The sequence below is a fragment of the Salvelinus sp. IW2-2015 genome, unplaced genomic scaffold (genome assembly GCF_002910315.2).
Source record: "Salvelinus sp. IW2-2015 unplaced genomic scaffold, ASM291031v2 Un_scaffold3191, whole genome shotgun sequence".
In the NCBI taxonomy this organism is placed as follows: domain Eukaryota; kingdom Metazoa; phylum Chordata; class Actinopteri; order Salmoniformes; family Salmonidae; genus Salvelinus; species Salvelinus sp. IW2-2015.
The window spans coordinates 18,704-36,170 of record NW_019944478.1 but is presented as its reverse complement, the minus strand read 5'-3'; the positions used below and the strand labels follow the sequence as shown (position 1 = coordinate 36,170).

At 45.6% G+C, this 17,467-nt stretch overlaps 1 protein-coding gene across 1 annotated transcript in view; it reads right to left on the bottom strand.

Annotated features, from left to right (window-relative positions):
• LOC112075487 (rho GTPase-activating protein 29-like) overlaps nucleotides 1-17,229 on the bottom strand; it is a 48,920-nt gene extending 31,691 nt beyond the window's left edge. The window contains exons 1-3 of the mRNA XM_024142485.1: nucleotides 16,946-17,229; nucleotides 15,467-15,900; nucleotides 10,386-10,529 (exon numbers count right to left, since the gene is read on the bottom strand). Of these exons, the coding sequence (XP_023998253.1) occupies nucleotides 10,386-10,529; nucleotides 15,467-15,782 (460 nt within the window). The 5' untranslated portion in view covers nucleotides 15,783-15,900; nucleotides 16,946-17,229. The remainder of the gene's footprint in view (nucleotides 1-10,385; nucleotides 10,530-15,466; nucleotides 15,901-16,945) is intronic.
• Between the last annotated feature and the right edge of the window lie 238 nt (nucleotides 17,230-17,467).

Genomic DNA, 17,467 nt, shown 5'->3' with positions numbered 1-17,467 from the left:
AGACAGAGAGAGAGACAGCAGAGAGATGACAACTGTTTTAGAACACAATTAAACTGTGAAACTTTAAAACTCAGAACCCATAAATAACAGTACAACAGCAAGCAGCTGACACTAATCAAAGAGTCCATAAACACAACTTCTGGCAAAATTGAGGAAGAGGAATTAGCGATACAAAAATGGCGACACTCTACAACATTAAATTGATGCAAACACAGAACAATGACAAAAAAATCATGATATATTGAATGGATTTGAAAACGCTATAAAAAAGGACAATCCAAATCCATTGGACTCCAATTACTGACCAGGAGCTCTGTAAGAAACTACAGGCCCTGACATTACAGTAACCTGGGGAAGGTTTTCTGTAGTATTGTAAATGTAAGAGTTCTAAAGTTTCTAAACTTCCTTAATAAGCACAATGTCTTGAGTAAAAGACAAATTGGATTTATATCAAAACATCGCACGACTGATCATATTTATCCCCCACACACCCTGATAGATAAACATGTCCATCAGCATTTGATTCTATTTGACAGGACTGTTCTACAAAAGTTACTGAAAGTGGTGTAGGGGGTAAAACATGACATAATTAAATCAATGTATACTGGCAATACGTGAAGCATCAAAATTGGCAAGAAAATAACAGAATTCTTTAACCAGCCTCTGAACCGGGCCTTCGCCACGGTTGCAATCTGAGCCCTGCACTCTTCAATATTTACATCAACGAATTGGCCACTATTCTAGAAAATGCCTGCGTGTGTTAGTCTCCACAATTCAAAGGTTCAATGCCTGCTCTTTTCAGATGACCTATGCCTGCTGTCACCCACAGCACATGGCCTGCAGCAGAGCCTGGACCTGRTAGAGCAGTACTGCCAGACCTGGGCCCTGGCAGTAAACCCCAAAAATACTAAAATAATGATTTTCCAGAGAAGATCCAGATCTCAGGGAATTAGACCAAAGTTTTCAATTGGTACGAAATATATAGAGTACCATACACACTACAATTACTGAGGTTTAAAAATAAGCTCAACTGGACACCTTAATGATGCAGTGAATGAACTGAGAGAAAAAAAGCACTGCAGGGCATTCTACGCCATAAGACATAATTCTAATGAAAATACCTATTAAATTTGTCTAAAACTAATGAATGTGTCATTGAACCAACTGCACGATATGGCAGCGAGGTCTGGGGTCCACTTGCAAAACAAGATTTCACCCAATGGGACAAACACCTCATTGAAACCCTGCATGCAAAGTTTGTAAGATTCTCCTACATGTCCAGAGGAAAACTACAACAATGCATGCAGGCGCAGAATTAGGCTAATATCCACTAATAATAAAAAGAGCAATTAAGTTTTGGAAACATCTAAAATACAGTGACCCCCTCTCATATCACTACCAAGCCCTGCAATGCCAAGAGCTGAGCAAAGGAAAGAGTCCCCTCATCCATCTGGTCCTGGGGCTGAGTTCATAAACCTGTTCTACTAACACACTGAAGCCTCAGTCCCTCATACAGCTGGTCCTGAGTTCACTAACTGTTTCTACTAACACACTGAAGCCTCAGGACCAGAGACATCCAATCAATCAGGATAAACCAAATTACAACACAGTCAAAACAAAACTACATTGCCTATTGGGAAACACACAGCAAAACACAAAGCAAAATGCAGTGCATATCTGGCTCTAAATCGACAGCACACCGTGGCTAACTATTTGACCATGGTAACTGATCAAAACCTTAGAAAAACCTTGACAAAGTACAGGCTCAGTGAGCACAGCCTTGCCATTGAGAAAGGGGTAGACACAGGAAAACCTGGCTCCCTGTAGAGGAAAGGCTGTGCAACCACTGCACAACAGCAGAACCCGAGACAGAGCTGCATTTCCTGACAAAATGTCAAAAGTTATTAAACACTTAAGAGTTTTATTTCCCCAAATGTGAAACCTTTATTCAAGGTTTCAAAGACCTCTCTGATGAGGATAGGCTACCCGTCCTGTTGGGGGAYGACGCAGAGAGCTGTGGGTTGGCAGCGCACTACATTGCTGCCTGCCATAAGTTGAGGGACAGTGTCTGACAGACCAATCAACCTGCACATGTCCTTTACTGTATGTTTATTGTTATTGTTGAATGTATGGTTACTTTGACCCTTGGTTATTGTTACTGTTGTCCCATTGACAATTTTGATTCTTATTATTATATTAATATTGTAAAGCTCCAAAGAAAGCCTTGGCAATATGTACATTGTTATGTCATGCCAATAAAGCAAATTGCATTTTGAGAGCGAGAGCGAGATCCATCGATAGTGTTTCTTGGGAGGAGCTTTATGTCTTAACTATCCTCACAGTGTGAGGATAATGGGAGGAGCTTTAGAGAAGACAGAGGAAAGGTTCCTGTATAGACAATGTTTCTAATGAACTAACTTCTCACTATGGCTGAACATTGTGATGGTTGTAAACAAATGTAGTTAAATTCTTATTTTCAATGACGGCATAGGAACAGGGGCAGAATYACATATTTTTTACCTTGTCAGCCCCGGGGTTTGCTAGTCCAACACGCTAACCACTAGGCTAKTACCTGAGAAAACCACTACCTGTCGCCCCATATAGTTCCAGGTCAGGATCTTCTCTGGTTTTAATTGGTCGATAAGAGTGTCACGGACAACCCTGACTGTGTTCCTGTTAGTATCCATCTACAGTATGTCTATATTTGTTGTCACACACACAAAGGATGTTTGGTTAGCAGGAGACATGAATGACGCAGGATATACAAAGCTTCACCGGGGACTTATCAACAACCCTTTGACTCTTCATCTCCTCCGTTCTACTAATTCACCCCTCTCTCTCCTCGCTGGTTTCTTTCATTCTGTACGTATCATGTTACCCAGGGAGACAGAGGTGGTGTCCAAGCAGAACTCGCCACCTAGTGGCCAGCATTAGGAACTGTATGACACGTTTTATTTWTTTTTATCGAAGGCTGGTTTAAAAAAGGTGATGGAACAATAAAGTTGATTCAATTTCAAATACCCCTCTTGCTACATTCGATATTTCCACTAGAGTGACATTCGCCACAAGAGGGTCTAGTAAATGAACCTGACAGGATCAATGGTTTCCATGGTGATGACACTTCTTGGTCTCCTCCTGAATGTTAAGCATATTTTAAAAAGCACCTCTCACAGCGTAAATATGAAGACGATTAAACCTTTTTAAAAGCGCCAAAATGCTGTTCGGAACGCATCAATAGATAAGCTGGTGTCTGCTAGACAAAAAAAAGAAGGAATAAATAAAGTAAATTGAAGCTTATTTTAACAATGAAAGGGCTTTCTCTGAATTACACTGAACAAAAATATAAAAACYCAACATGCAAAAATGTCAAAGATTTCTCTGAGTTAAAGTTCATATCAGGAAATCGGTKAAATTAAAATWAATTKATTCAGACCTAATCTATGGGATTTCACATGACTGGGAATCCAGATATGCATCAGTTGGTCACAAAAGTTAGGGGGCGTGGATCAGAAAACCAGTCAGTATCTGGTGTGAATAACATGCACCGCGACACATCTCCCTTTGCACACAGTTGATCAAGCTGTTGATTGTGGCCTGTGGAATGTTGCTGGCGGGAACACGGTATCGTACACATGGATCCAGAACATTCTAAACATGCTCAACGGGTGAGCAGCTTCCAGGAATTTAAATGGKATGACAATGGGCCTCAGGATSGCTTCACGGTATCTCTGTGCATTCAAATTTCTAAAATCGACAAAAAATGCAATTGTGTTTGTTGTCCGTAGCATATGCCTTCCCAGATCATGTCTACCCATCTGCCCGGTACAGTTGAAAAAGAAAAAGAAAAGAAACTGGGATTCATCTGTGAAGAGAACATTTCTCCAGCGTGCCAGTGGCCTAACCAGCATTAGGAAGGCCCATGAACATTTCTCTAGCGTGCCAGTGGCCTATCAAAAGGTGAGCATTCGCCCACTGAAGTCGGTTACGACACCGAACTGCAGTCAGGTCAAGACCCTGATGAAGACAACGAGCACGAAGATGAGCTTCCCTGAGACGGTTTCTGACAGTGAGCTGGATGTGGAGGTCCTGGGCTCACGTGGTTTCACGTCAGTGGCGGTCGGTGCCATTTAAGATGACGGAAGACGCACATTTCTTTTCATGAGCACATGGCCTTATTTCTATTACAGCATATTGGATGACTGTCATTCATATTCCATTCACCCAGTTCAATGTAACGTCGATAGGTTTAGGTTACTACATGATACTAGAACGTTCCCCTTTACCCATCATGAGGTTGCTACAACCTAGCCTATGAATGAAAGATTACAACGTACAGTGCCAGTCAAAAGTTTGGACACACCTACCCTTCCAAGGGTTTTTCTTTATTTCTACATTGTAGAATAATAGTGAAGACATCAAAACTAGGAAATAACACATATGGAATCATGGAGTAACCAAAAAAAAGTGTTAAACGAATCAATATGTATTTTATATTTGAGATTCTTCAAAGTAGCCACCCTTTTCCTTGACGACAGCTTTGCACACTCTTGGCATTCTCTCAACCAGCTTCATGAGGTTATCACCTGGAATGCATTTCAATTAACAGGTGGGCCTTGTTAATTTGTGGAATTTCTTTCCTTCTTAATGCATGAGCCAATCAGTTGTGCTGAGTTCAATTATAATCCACATTTCCTGTTGCCGCAGGATTCTTTTCATGCTTTAGCTAACAGGCTCAAATGAAAGTTCTGTATGTAGCCTAGCCGATATTTATKATATGGAAAATGTAATTCAAATGACATAATGAAGTCACCTTAATGAGAAGGACTGGACAGCAACGAACAACAGACTGGCTGTTTAATCTGAATGAAGAAGACAAAGAAAGACAGCAAAATAGCTTCCATTAGCCGTGCTAGCTAGTTGGCTAACTTAGCTGGCTAGCGTAGCCATCTTCTTCACATGGATGTGACGCAGTCAAGAKAGGCACTACCAGATGGTATGATAGAGAACCTACGGCAGCAACTAGTTTGTCTAATAAGCATGAGTATACCTACTCCCTCCCTCCACACACGCCAGCCCTTCCCCGCCCTGTTGCACAGCATAGCAGCACCGTCTCTGCCAATTCGCGCAGAAAACAAGATTATTTCCCCCCCACACAAAACMATATTATTCAAATAGTGAAATTAAATGTTTTAAAAATGCCCATCCATATTGTGTGTGATGCGCAGGTTGACTCATAACCCACAGTCGCCGTGGTGATATCCGCAGGGTAGGTGGGTTTAGGGGTCATTAAATAGTGTGGAAGAAGGGCGGGCGGGTTGAATAAAGAGAAAAACAATTCCTTAACAAATCCATWAATGTATCATTCTTGGTTAAATTTATATCTATAAAGCTACGTTAAGYTTTTTTTCCTTCATTATTTAACGCTATCTGACATTATTGCGTAAGCCTAAGCTTTAGGGCCTAACTGTACGTGGACCAAATAGCCTACACACCAAAAAAWGCTTTTGAGAACGGGCAGGAAAAGTTAAGATCGATCCACTGAGACAATATCAGAGTTTAAATTCAATAAGAGAAAAGCTGTGAAATGGAGAGATGAAAATAAAGAGAAAGGAGGSACAGAAAAGTAATGTTTGGAAAACATTAGGCGAGGTTGTCGTGCCGGCTGTGTTGTGATGATTGTGAGGCGCCGTACAAATTAAGACCGTCACAAGACACGGGGGACGTCAAATAGGACTACGGCACATCAAAAGGGAACTGTAGCATACTGTTGAGATGGGTTAAATGGAAACTGAAACATGGACACTGACTGTAGGTCTGGAACCTCTCACATGCATCCGAGCCGAACTGAAATCTGATCAGAAACATGTTGGGTCGTTTTTTCTTCTTCACCCCCTCACAGCTTTCCATTTCCTTTACAACCGATCGAACTGATGTCATTTGGACATTTTGCACAGAAAATCTTTTCAAAATGTTTCTCCCCGAGTCCCTAAACATCTTTGCAGATATGACCGAGAATAATTGAGTTGACATGGGTAAAGTTACACATTTCATTCTATTAGTTATGACATTGTGGTGAACCAGGCTTTATTCAGTCTTCTAGGGCAACATTTGACAAAACGGAAAGTTGCCTGTATCTAATTATAGACCAGTTGACTATCAAACAGCCAATCAAAATGTCAGAAATTATTTTTTTTTTTAAAAGAAAAATATCAAAACGAGACAAAAAAAATGTCATCTCAAATCTGTTCTATGCCGCCTGCAACAGGAACTATTTTCAGCGCAGGCATCACCAACAGTTTCTGGTCGGAGTACCTCCTGAGCGCGTATTAATCCTGCTGTAGAATTAATTMRGGCCAGGTCGAACGACTAGTCACTCTGAAAAAGAAAAACGAATCATGCTCTCGAGTCGTCCAAAAAGAAAGAATGGTTGGCAAACTGCACCTTCACTAGGACCCGGCTCAGCAAGCAATGAGCTGACTCCTCCCCCTGCACCTTCACTAGGACCCGGTCAGCAAGCAATGAAGCTGCTCTCCCCCCTGCACCTCACTAGGACCCGGCTCAGCAAGCAATGAGCTGACTCTCCCCCCTGCACCTCACTAGGAGCCGGCTCAGCAAGCAATGAGCTGACCCTCCCCCCTGCACCTCACTAGGACCCCCCCCCCCCTACCACCTCACTAGGGACCCCCCCTACCACCTCACTAGGGACCCCCCCCTACAACCTCACTAGGACCCCCCCCTCACCTTCACTTAGGGACCCCCCCTACCTCACTAGGACCCCCCCTACACCTCACTAGGACCCCCCCTAGCACCCTCACTGACACCCCCTCACCTCACTAGGACCCCCCCCTACACCTCACATAGGACCCCCCCTTACACCTCACTAGGACCCCCCCCCTGCACCTCACTAGGACCCCCCCCCTACACCTCACTAGGACCCCCCCCTACACCTCACTTAGGACCCCCCCTACACCTACTAGGACCCCCCCCTGCACCTCACTAGGACCCGGCTCAGCAAGCAATGAGCTGACTCCCCCCCCCCCTGCACCTCACTAGGACCCGGCTCAGCAAGCCAATGAGCTGACTCCTCCCCCCCCCTGCACCTCACTAGGACCCGGCTCAGCAAGCAATGAGCTGACTCTCCCTCCCCCCTGCACCTCACTAGGACCCGGCTCAGCAAGCAATGAGCTGACTCGCTCCCCTCCCCCTGCAACCTCACTAGGCCCCGCTCAGCAAGCAATGAGCTGACTCCTCCCTCCCCCCTGCACCTCACTAGGACCCGGCTCAGCAAGCAATGGAGCTGACTCCCCCCCCCCTGCACCTCACTAGGACCCGGCTCAGCAAGCAATGAGCTGACTCCTCCCTCCCCCCTGCACCTCACTAGGACCCGGCTCAGCAAGCAATGAGCTGGACTCCTCCCTCCCCCTGCACCTCACTAGGACCCGGCTTCAGCAAGCAATGAGCTGACTCCCCCCCCCCTGCACCTCACTAGGACCCGGTCTCAGCAAGCAATGAGCTGACTCCCCCCCCCCCTGCACCTCACTAGGACCCGGCTCAGCAAGCAATGAGCTGACTCCCCTCCCCCCCTTGCACCTCACTAGGACCCGGCTTCAGCAAGCAATGAGCTGACTCCCTCCCCCCCCCTGCACCTCACTAGGACCCGGCTCAGCAAGCAATGAGCTGACTCCCCCTCCCCCCCTCACCCACTAGGACCCGGCTCAGGCAAGCAATGAGCTGACATCCCCCCCCCTGCACCTCACTAGGACCCGGCTCAGCAAGCAATGAGCTGACTCCTCCCTCCCCCCCCTGCACCTCACTAGGACCCGGCTCAGCAAGCAATGAGCTGGACCTCCTCCCTCCCCCCCTGCACCTCACTAGGACCCGGCTCAGCAAGCAATGAGCTGACCCTCCCTCCCCCCCTGCACCTCACTAGGACCCGGGCTCAGCAAGCAATGAGCTGACTCCTCCCCTCCCCCCCCTGCACCTCACTAGGACCCGGTCAGCAAGCAATGAGCTGACTCCTCCCTCCCCCCCCTGCACCTCACTAGGACCCGGCTCAGCAAGCAATGAGCTGACTCTCCCCCCCCCCCCTGCACCTCACTAGGACCGGCTCAGCAAGCAATGAGCTGACCCTCCTCCCCCCCCTGCACCTCACTAGGACCCGGCTCAGCAAGCAATGAGCTGACTCCTCCTCCCCCCCTGCACCTCACTAGGACCGGCTCAGCAAGCAATGAGCTGACTCCTCCCTCCCCCCCTTGCCACCTCCTAGGACCCGGCTCAGGCAAGCAATGAGCTGACTCCCCCCCCCCCCCGCACCTTCACTAGGACCCGGCTCAGCAGCCAATGAGGTGACTCCCCCCCCCCCTGCACCTCACTAGACCCGGCTCAGCAAGCAATGAAGCTTGACTCCCCCCCCCCTGCAACCTCCACTTTAGACCCGGCTCAGCAAGCAATGAAGCTGACTCCTCCCCCACCCCCCCCCCCCCCCCCCCCCCCCCCGCCTGCCACCTCACTAGGACCCGGACCGCAGCAATTGAGCTGACTCCGCCCCCCCCCCCCCTGCACTCACTAGACCCGGCTCAGCAAGCAATGAGCTGGGGGACTGCCTCCCTCCCCCCCCTGCACCTCCACTAGGAACCCGGTCAGCAAGCAATGAGCTGACTGTCCTCCCTCCCCCCCTGCACCTCACTAGGACCCGCTCAGCAAGCAATGAAGCTTTGACCCCCTTTCCCGAAAAACAGTTCTCAACAGAATTAAAAAACTTACATCCCAGTTTCCTTCAAACCATACTGTTGAATGATCAAGAAAGATTATTTTACTGGGGACTGCGCTGGGGACACATTCTTGTTAAGAGGGTTGGGACCTAAGGACTTTCATTGTTCTGAAAGTTGTTGATGTGTACAATAAATGATTATTATTATAACACAGTGGCCACGCTGACAAAAAGGAATTTTTCGGTATCTAGAAACCAAGATGGTGCTCATTCCCGCCGAGGGGAGATTCTTCTCTTGGGCTTCAGCAGCAACAATTTTGTTCCAGAATTTGTTAAGATCTGCATACCAAATGGCACCCTATTCCCTAATATTCCCAAATAGTGCACTACTTTTGACCAGGCCCATAGGGGCAGGGGTCCCATTTAGGGGTGTAGCGCACTACTTTTGTGACCCAGGGGCCCATGGGTAGTAAGTGCATACTTTTGACCAGGGGCCTATAGGGTAGTAGCGCACTACTTTGACAGGGGCCCATAGGGGTAGTAGGCCACTACTTTGACAGGGGCCATTAGGGGTAGTAGTGCATAGCTTTTGACAGGGGCCCATAGGGGTAGTGGTACACTACTAAAGATCTTGTTTTTCTGAACGATCAACAGCACAAGAGTGGAGAAACAAGTTCATACTTCCAAGATCCTAATCAGACGTGTGGAGAGGTGGCCTGTATGGTTCTGACGGTTAGAGCCGCAGACACACTGGCTATATCACAGGGGAGGCGGGCTCAGTGGGAGGCTGGTCATGGGCTGTAGGGCATGCTCAGGGGAGGAGATGTCTCAGGGAGTGCGGCTCAGGGGAGGCGGCTCAGGGAGCGGTCTCAGGGAGGCGGCTCAGGGTGAGGACGGCTCAGAGAGGAACGGCTTCCAGGGGAGGGACGGCTCAGGGGACGGCTCAGGAGAGGAACGCTCAGGGGAGGCGGCTCAGGGGGAGGCGGCTCAGGGGGGCGGCTCCAGGGGAGGACGGCCTCAGGCGAGGACGGCTCAGGGGAGGACGGCTCAGGGTGAGGAACGGCCAGGGGAGGCTGCTTCAGGGGAGCTGTAGGGGAGGACGGCTCAGGGGGAGACGGGCTCAGGAGGACGGGGCTCAGGGGAGGGACGGTCAGGGAAGGACGGCTCAGGGGAGGACGGCTCAGGGAGGACGGCCTCAGTGGAGGCTGCTCAGGGAAAGTTGACGGCTCAGGGAGAGGACGGCTCAGGGTGAGGCTGCTCAGGGGAGTTCTGCTCAGGGGAAGCTGCTCAGGGGAGGGCTGCTCAGGGGAGGCGGCTCAGGGGAGGCGGCTCAGGGGAGGACGGCTCAGGGGAGGACGGCTCAGGGGGCGTCTCAGGGGAGGACGGCTCAAGGGGAGGACGGCTCAGGGGAGGACGGCTCAGGGGAGGACGGCTCATAACAATGGCTGGAACAGAGCGAATGGAAAGATTGTGTTTGATACCATTCCACTATATTCCGCTCCAGCCATAAGCACGAGTGTGTCCTCCCAAATTAAGGTAGAACCAACCTCCTGTGATATATAACAGTTGGAATCCGACCCAGTGCCCTTTGATTTGAACTCTCTCCTATCTAACTCAAATAAATACATTTTTATTTATTTATTTATACATAAAATGAAAATATGAGGATCCTAACCTTTGACCTTAGCGATGACGGTGCCAGCGGCCCTGAGGATGTCTACAGAGTTGAGGGTCTGGTGTTTGCCGATGACAGACTTGAGTACACGCAGCAGCTCTGCCAGCCTCTCCTGTAGCRGCTGAGGGAGAGCATCACGGGACTCTGGAAGAGGAGGACAAAGAGACCTGTCAAGTAAAAGCTTTTAACAGAATAGAGACGATAACTTTTCATTTACGTAGTTGTCGTAGCCGTCCTGGCTTTCGGGGGGGAAAGATGAGAAAGAGAAACAGAGTAGAGTATTGACATCAATTAAAACATAGGAAAGAGATTTTGAATTTGAAACAATAATGATCCCACCACTAACACTGGCAGCTGCATCATTCAAGGCCATAGAAGAAGCCATTGTTCCCCACTGAGATCCTTATAGGACGTGATCACCATCAGCCTGATAGGACAAGTGCTGTGTTCACGTGTCCGGGAGGGGGGGTGGGGGAGTGATCAGAGGAACGGCTTGTTTACTTCAGAGAAATGACTTCACGCGCGTTCACGTGCTCGGTAAGAAACACAAGAACCATTCTCACCATTGACAGTTGAAATCGCGGCCACGTTTGTTGCTCTTTTCAGTGGTACGCGACGTCAAGAGTTCAGCATGTGGGAAAGATCGGGGGTCCAGAGATCGTACCAGAGTTTCCGAGTTGAGAGTGTCGTTCGCGTGCATTTTTCTCCCAGTAAGAAGTTCATGTTTACGAGTTCCAGACATGACGTGAAAGCGGCATAAGTGCTTTAGAGTGAATTACAGTTTGAATTTTTGACAAGACTAGAAAAAGGTGTTAAGTTTGGAATTTTACCACAATAGACTCTAGGCTACATAGCAACCATGTACAATCTGATGTATAATCTGCAAGTTAAATCAGAACTATGACGGGTTACATTGTGACTCTCATTGTGTTAGTGTTTACTGACACCCACATACGAGACAGCAATAACGTAGTTAGTACGTCATTAGATGCAGGCATCTGTCATGTTCCTGTCTCTGTACTGGGGTTGTGTAATACAGGAAACTACAGCAGTCGTGGTATAGAGAAGCTGCAACGTCCGTTTGTGATGCAACTGTCCTGTTCCACTTTAGTCGAAAAGTTTTTTTTTAAAGGCTTTGTTTTATTTTAAATGAAAGAAACGTAAAACAATCTCGCTGTACAAAGCAACAAGTGACGATTAAGTTCAGTAATGATTGGCCTCATTTGTGCCAATCAGGTGATAGGCTAGTACTTATACAGACAAAGGGTAGGCTATTCCATCTTTCACTATGAACAGTATGACAGATCTCCCCTGAGTTATCCTTTCACTATGAACAGTATGACAGATCTCCCCTGAGTTATCCTTTCACTGTGAAATATTGAAATCTCCTGAGTTATTGCTTTCACTGTGACAGATGACAGATCTCCCTTGATTCTCCTTTCACTGGTGGAACAGTAGACAGATCTCTGAGCTATCCTTTCACTGTGAACATATGATAGATCTACCTGATATCTTTCACTGTGACCAGTAGACAGATCTCCTGAGTTAATCTTTCACTGTGAACATATGGAAGATCTCCCCTGAGTTTCCTTCATGTGAACAGTTGGAAGATTCCCTGAGTTATCCTTTCAGCTGTAACAGTATGAAACAGATCTCCCTGAGTTATCCTTCGACTGTGAACAGTATGACCAGACTCTCCCTAGTTTACTTTCATATGAACAGTTGAAGATCGTGCCGAGTTTAACCTTCAACTGTGAACAGTATGGACAGATCTCCCTGGTTATCTTTCTGTGACATAAGAAGGATTCCCTGAGTTACTTCACTGTGAAACAGGTATGACAGATCTCCCATGAGTTTACTTCACTGTGAAACAGCTAGAAGATGCTCCAGCCTGAGTATCTTTCACTGTGAAAGTAATGACAGATCGCCTGATTTAACAGGGTTGTTGACAGCTACCCAGTGGGCAGAAACAACTGACAGGGGATTTTTCCTTGTCTCTGTGTGGAGTAAATCAGCAGTGGGTCTTGACCTGCGTCCCAAATAGCACCCTATACCCTATATAGTGCACTAGTTTTGACCAGACTCCATTGGGATCTGTTCAAAACCACTATGGAGAGAATAGGGTTTGGGACAAGCCCTATAGCTTGTTAAGAGGAGTAATGAGTAGTAGCCTAGTTCTATAGTAATCTGTTGTGGGTCTAGGGATTGGCACCAGACAGTAGGTGAGTTCATGTCTGAGAGTATCACCCACTGTTTAGGACTGACTGACGATATGATACAGTGCCTTGCAAAAGTATTCACCCCCTTGGAGTTTTTCTTATTTTGTTGCATTACAACCTGTCATTTAAATTGATTATTATTTGGATTTCATGTAATAGACATACACAATCTAAGTGGCACATGATCCCAGTATATATATATCGGTTCTGAAAGGCCCCAGAGTCTACAACACCACTAAGCAAGGTGCACCACCAAGCAAGCAGCACCATGAAGACCAAGGAGCTCTCCAAACAGGTCAGGAACAAAGTTGTGGAGAAGTACATATCAGGGTTTTTTTTTTTTTTTATATTAGTAACTTTGAACATCCTACAGAGCACCAATAAATTCATTATTAAAAAATGGAAAGAATATGGCACCACAACAAACCTGCCAAGAGAGGGCCGCCAACCAAAACTCATGGACCAGGCAAAGAGGGCATTCATCAGAGAGGCAACAAAGAGACCAAAGATAACCCTGGAGGTGCTGCAAAGCTCCCCAGTGGAGATTGSAGTATCTGTCCATAGGACCACTTTAAGTCGTACACTCCACAGAGCTGGGCTTTACGGAAGAGGGGCCAGAAAAAGTAATTCCTTAAAGAAAAAAAAAAATAAGCAAACACGTTTAGTGTTAACCAATAGGAATGTGGGAGACTCCCTCAACATACGGAAGGTACTCTGGTCAGATGAAACTAAAATTTAGCATTTTGGACATCAGTCAGTTAAGAACAAATTCTTATTTACAATGACGGCCTACACCGGCCAAACCCGGYCGACGCTGGGCCAATTGTGCACCGCCCTATGGGACTCCCAATCACATCCGGTTGTAATACAGCCTGGAATCAAACCAGGGTCTGTAGTGAAGCCTCTAGCACTGAGATGCAGTGTCTTAGACCGCTGCGCCACTCTGGAGCCCTGTACTAAGCCCATTGTAGCTAGAGGTAGGCCTATCAATTCTTACAACATGATACAGAAAGAGCACCGCCCCCTCTCACACCAAGCCCCGCCCCCCTGTCACTCAAGGAGAGAGCAGTTTCTCAACCACGTGAGTCAAGAGAACTTTCTTGCCGTTCCCTCTGCATGGTCAGATGGATGCAGAGAGATGTTGGTGACAAGGCTTTCCACAAGCCTTCTAGGGTTACACTATTAGTTTGTATCCTACTGTCTGCTAGTTTGTCTTTTCTTAGCAAGTTGTTGTTAGAAATAAATTGTGTTAGCCTTTAATGCTAATCAATCGTTAGTTAGCTGCAAACGTAGCTAGCTAGCGAATATAGCCTGGTACCAGTGCTGGTGTAGACCTAGATAAGCACGTTGTTTGTGCAACGGTATCTTCTAAATCAGAGAGGAATAGGTGAAGAATGAATATGTTAGCAAGCTATATGGAGGTAAGAAAACATAATGTAACATCTAATTAGGTTCACCTGGAAACATGACCAACACTTTGGTTCCTAGCCTGTCAATAACTCCTCCCTGGCTTATTAATTAATTGTCATGTCAAATAACAATGTATTCAAGGTGCTGCACACGATATTCCAATTATAGAATTAAAATAATCATTCTATTTCCAATATTCCAACAGCTCACCAAATAACTAGCCTTAGATTTGTGCCCATATTATGGAGCTCTGTGTGACACAGTGTGGAAATTATGATAAGTGCAGAAATTTATAAATCATTTTTGTTTGGAGTTGGATTGAAACAGTATAAAACATTGAGAATGGAAAAAGCCCCATTGAAATCACTTATACTTTATGTGTTGCCTCTAGATCATCAAGCATATTTATAACTTTTATTATTAAAAAACAAAATACCATCAAAAATATAGTGATATGATATTTTGGCCATATCGCCTAGCCCTAAATTGCACGAAAAAAATGGTTTTCAAAGCAACTACTGTTATTCTAGCAACATAGAGGAGAGTCACAGCTTTCTGGGAGTATATCGTTTATTTATCACCTCCTCAATATTGAGTTCACGGCACCACTTTACAACCGGAGTAGGCTATGTAGTATTGTTTTGAAGCGACCGCGGAGCAGAGTGTGACAATTTGTGGAAAGTTTTTGTGGGACATTACATTTACTGATAGAATAATCAATTAACCTACATGGCTATATAGCAACAAATATTATATTTAAAGTGAATCTAGATAAGTGTTTTGAAGTTCCCACTTCCTCAGGTGGTGAATAATATAGCCTAGGCCAATATGCAAATATGTTGGCACATTAATCTCTGAAGAGCAAAAATGTATCTGATCATTCTGGATCATATTTTGACAGGTTGCACATCAAAATATCAATCAATCATTCCCTGGATATGAGATGAAATAGCTTGTCTAGAGCCCTGCACTAATGAAAAGTAAGAACATGTATTGTTGTATTTAGTCATTATCGTGCTAAATTGTTATATTTATCGCAATGTGACGTTTTGGACCTGAGTCTGTGGAATCACTGACCCAGCGGACAGGACAAGGGGATAGATGAGAGAGCTAAGCTAACGTTGTACCAGCACAGAGGTTGTCGACCCTCTTCAAGAGCTGACACTCAACTGGTTAGCTAGCCTGACTGGAACAAGCTTTTGTTATAACTTTTGTTATACAGACAGACAGAAAACACAAACATTAGTTATTCTGTGAAACCTTGGCATGAGGTAATGTTACTGTAGTTAGCCTAAAAAACATGACAACCAACCAACCAATCACCCACCCTGCCACACACCAAGTACTAGTACTGAGTACTGTAACTTCCTTTCTGGTCTCACCTATAGGTTGCTATTTGGTTCAAAGTAGTGCCCTAAGTAGGGAATAGGGGCCCATTTGGCACTGACTCACCTTTAGAGTGGCAGGTTTCTTTAAGGCTGAGCAGTACGTCTGCGAACCTCCGCACGTCGTTCAACAGCTGCATGACGTAGTCCGGATCCACCCCAGGCGCTCCTACCACGGTGAACCCCAGCCCCATACTCCCCTGGGGGTTAGTAGTCCTGGCGCTCCGGCCCATGTCCCAGGTCTTTGTTGACCCAGCCGARGGTGACCCTGTGTGGGGGTTGGAGAGGCGAGACAGGCCCTGGGTAGAGCTGGAGCGATGCTGTTTGTTCTGTTTAGTATTATTCTCTCCTCCTCCTCCAGTGTCACTGCTCTTCCGTAACATCCCAACGGGTCACTGCCACTGGTTCTATAGCACGATGAAACTACCTAGAATATGTTACAGGCCACTAGGCTGTGTTACACCCCATGTGGGTAGTCCAGACCGGTCCCGGATTGGGGCCCTGAAAAAAAACAGAGGCTGTGTCCTTTTATTTGTTTGTTTAACTACATTTCAAATGTTATTTGCCTTTCTTTTCCTTTTCTATCATATCACATGTTTGTTTTGTGTGTAAATAGATTTATAGATAACTTCTAATTGGAGAAGATTAAGCTTGTATTAATAACATTAAGATAAATACCTAGCCAATTTACCAGGGTTGGGTAGATTACTTTCTACACGTAATCTGTTACAGTTACTAGTTACTTGTCCAAAATTGTAATTAGTAACGTAACCTTTGTATTACCCAAACTCAGTAAATGTAATCTGATTATTTTCAGTTACTTTCCCCTTAAGAGACATTAGAAGACAAAAAGAATGATCCATCAAAKGCATTTGGTGTGTCATCATAGTAGTCTTTCGGTCACATTCGCTCAGGTGGAACAAACTTAAAACATGCCTCTTTTTTCAATGCTGAATTGAAGGTCATTATGAAAACTTAAGGTGTCATAATGTATTTTTTTTTTCTTCCAGCAAGCATCCTTTCTGAATTTAAAAGTCATCCAAAGAGTAATTATCTAGTTTTTCCAAACGTATCTGTAATCTGATTACAATGATTTTGCTAGTAATGTAACTTCGTTACATGTAATCGGTTACTCCCCAACCCTGGTAATTACAGTGCAGTTCCTAAACATGTTACATTGTTCTTACAACTGTTCACGTTACACCTGTAGCGTTAAATGCATTTGTTTTTAAGGCGACTGTAAAACAAACGACACCCGACAAAATAGACTACATTTTACATTTTTAAAAAAGAAACAGCTGCTCCTAACGTCAGCAGCCACTCAACGTCAATTTCTTTGTGGAATTAAAAGTAAATGATAAAACTCTAAACCAAATTACATTATCCAAAATGCAATTCATAATTGTGGCTATCGTTAGCTTGAGTTTTGAACAAATCTTGACGTAGGCTAACGGGCATCACAAACACTAACGTTAGCTAGCTCGAATCGTGCGCTAGCCAGTAACGTTAGCCTTTCTTCTTGCTATCAAAAACAACATAAACTCACCTGACTTGTACTTCAATGGCATTGCAAACCAAAATTCTCAATAAACGTTTTTCTTCATAAAATCCGCCCTCCCCCCCCAAAAAATGAGAAAAGTCACATCTTTCGGGAGAAGAATAGCTTCGGTCGTGTGTGTTTAGCAACMGGTTTTGAGCTACGCTACGTGTGCATCTCTGCGTTCACAACTCTCCGTTTACAAGTCCAGCTTCAATCATGTGACTTTGAAAACTACTTTTTCACTGGAAGAAAGAAGCACAGATGACAAACGCTTCTTCTACCAACGCTTTTATCTAGAGTCTTCAACTCTGAAATGTTTTTATTTTACACCGTGAACCGCCAGGTGATGCTATTTAAACAACTTAAGAACAAATTCTTATTTTCAATGACGGCCTAGGAACAGTGGGTTAACTGCCTTGTTCGGGGGCAGAACGACAGATTTGTACCTTGTCAGCTCGAGGATTCGAACTTACAACCTTTCGGTTACTAGTCCAACGCTCTAACCACTAGGCTACCCTGCCGCCCCAA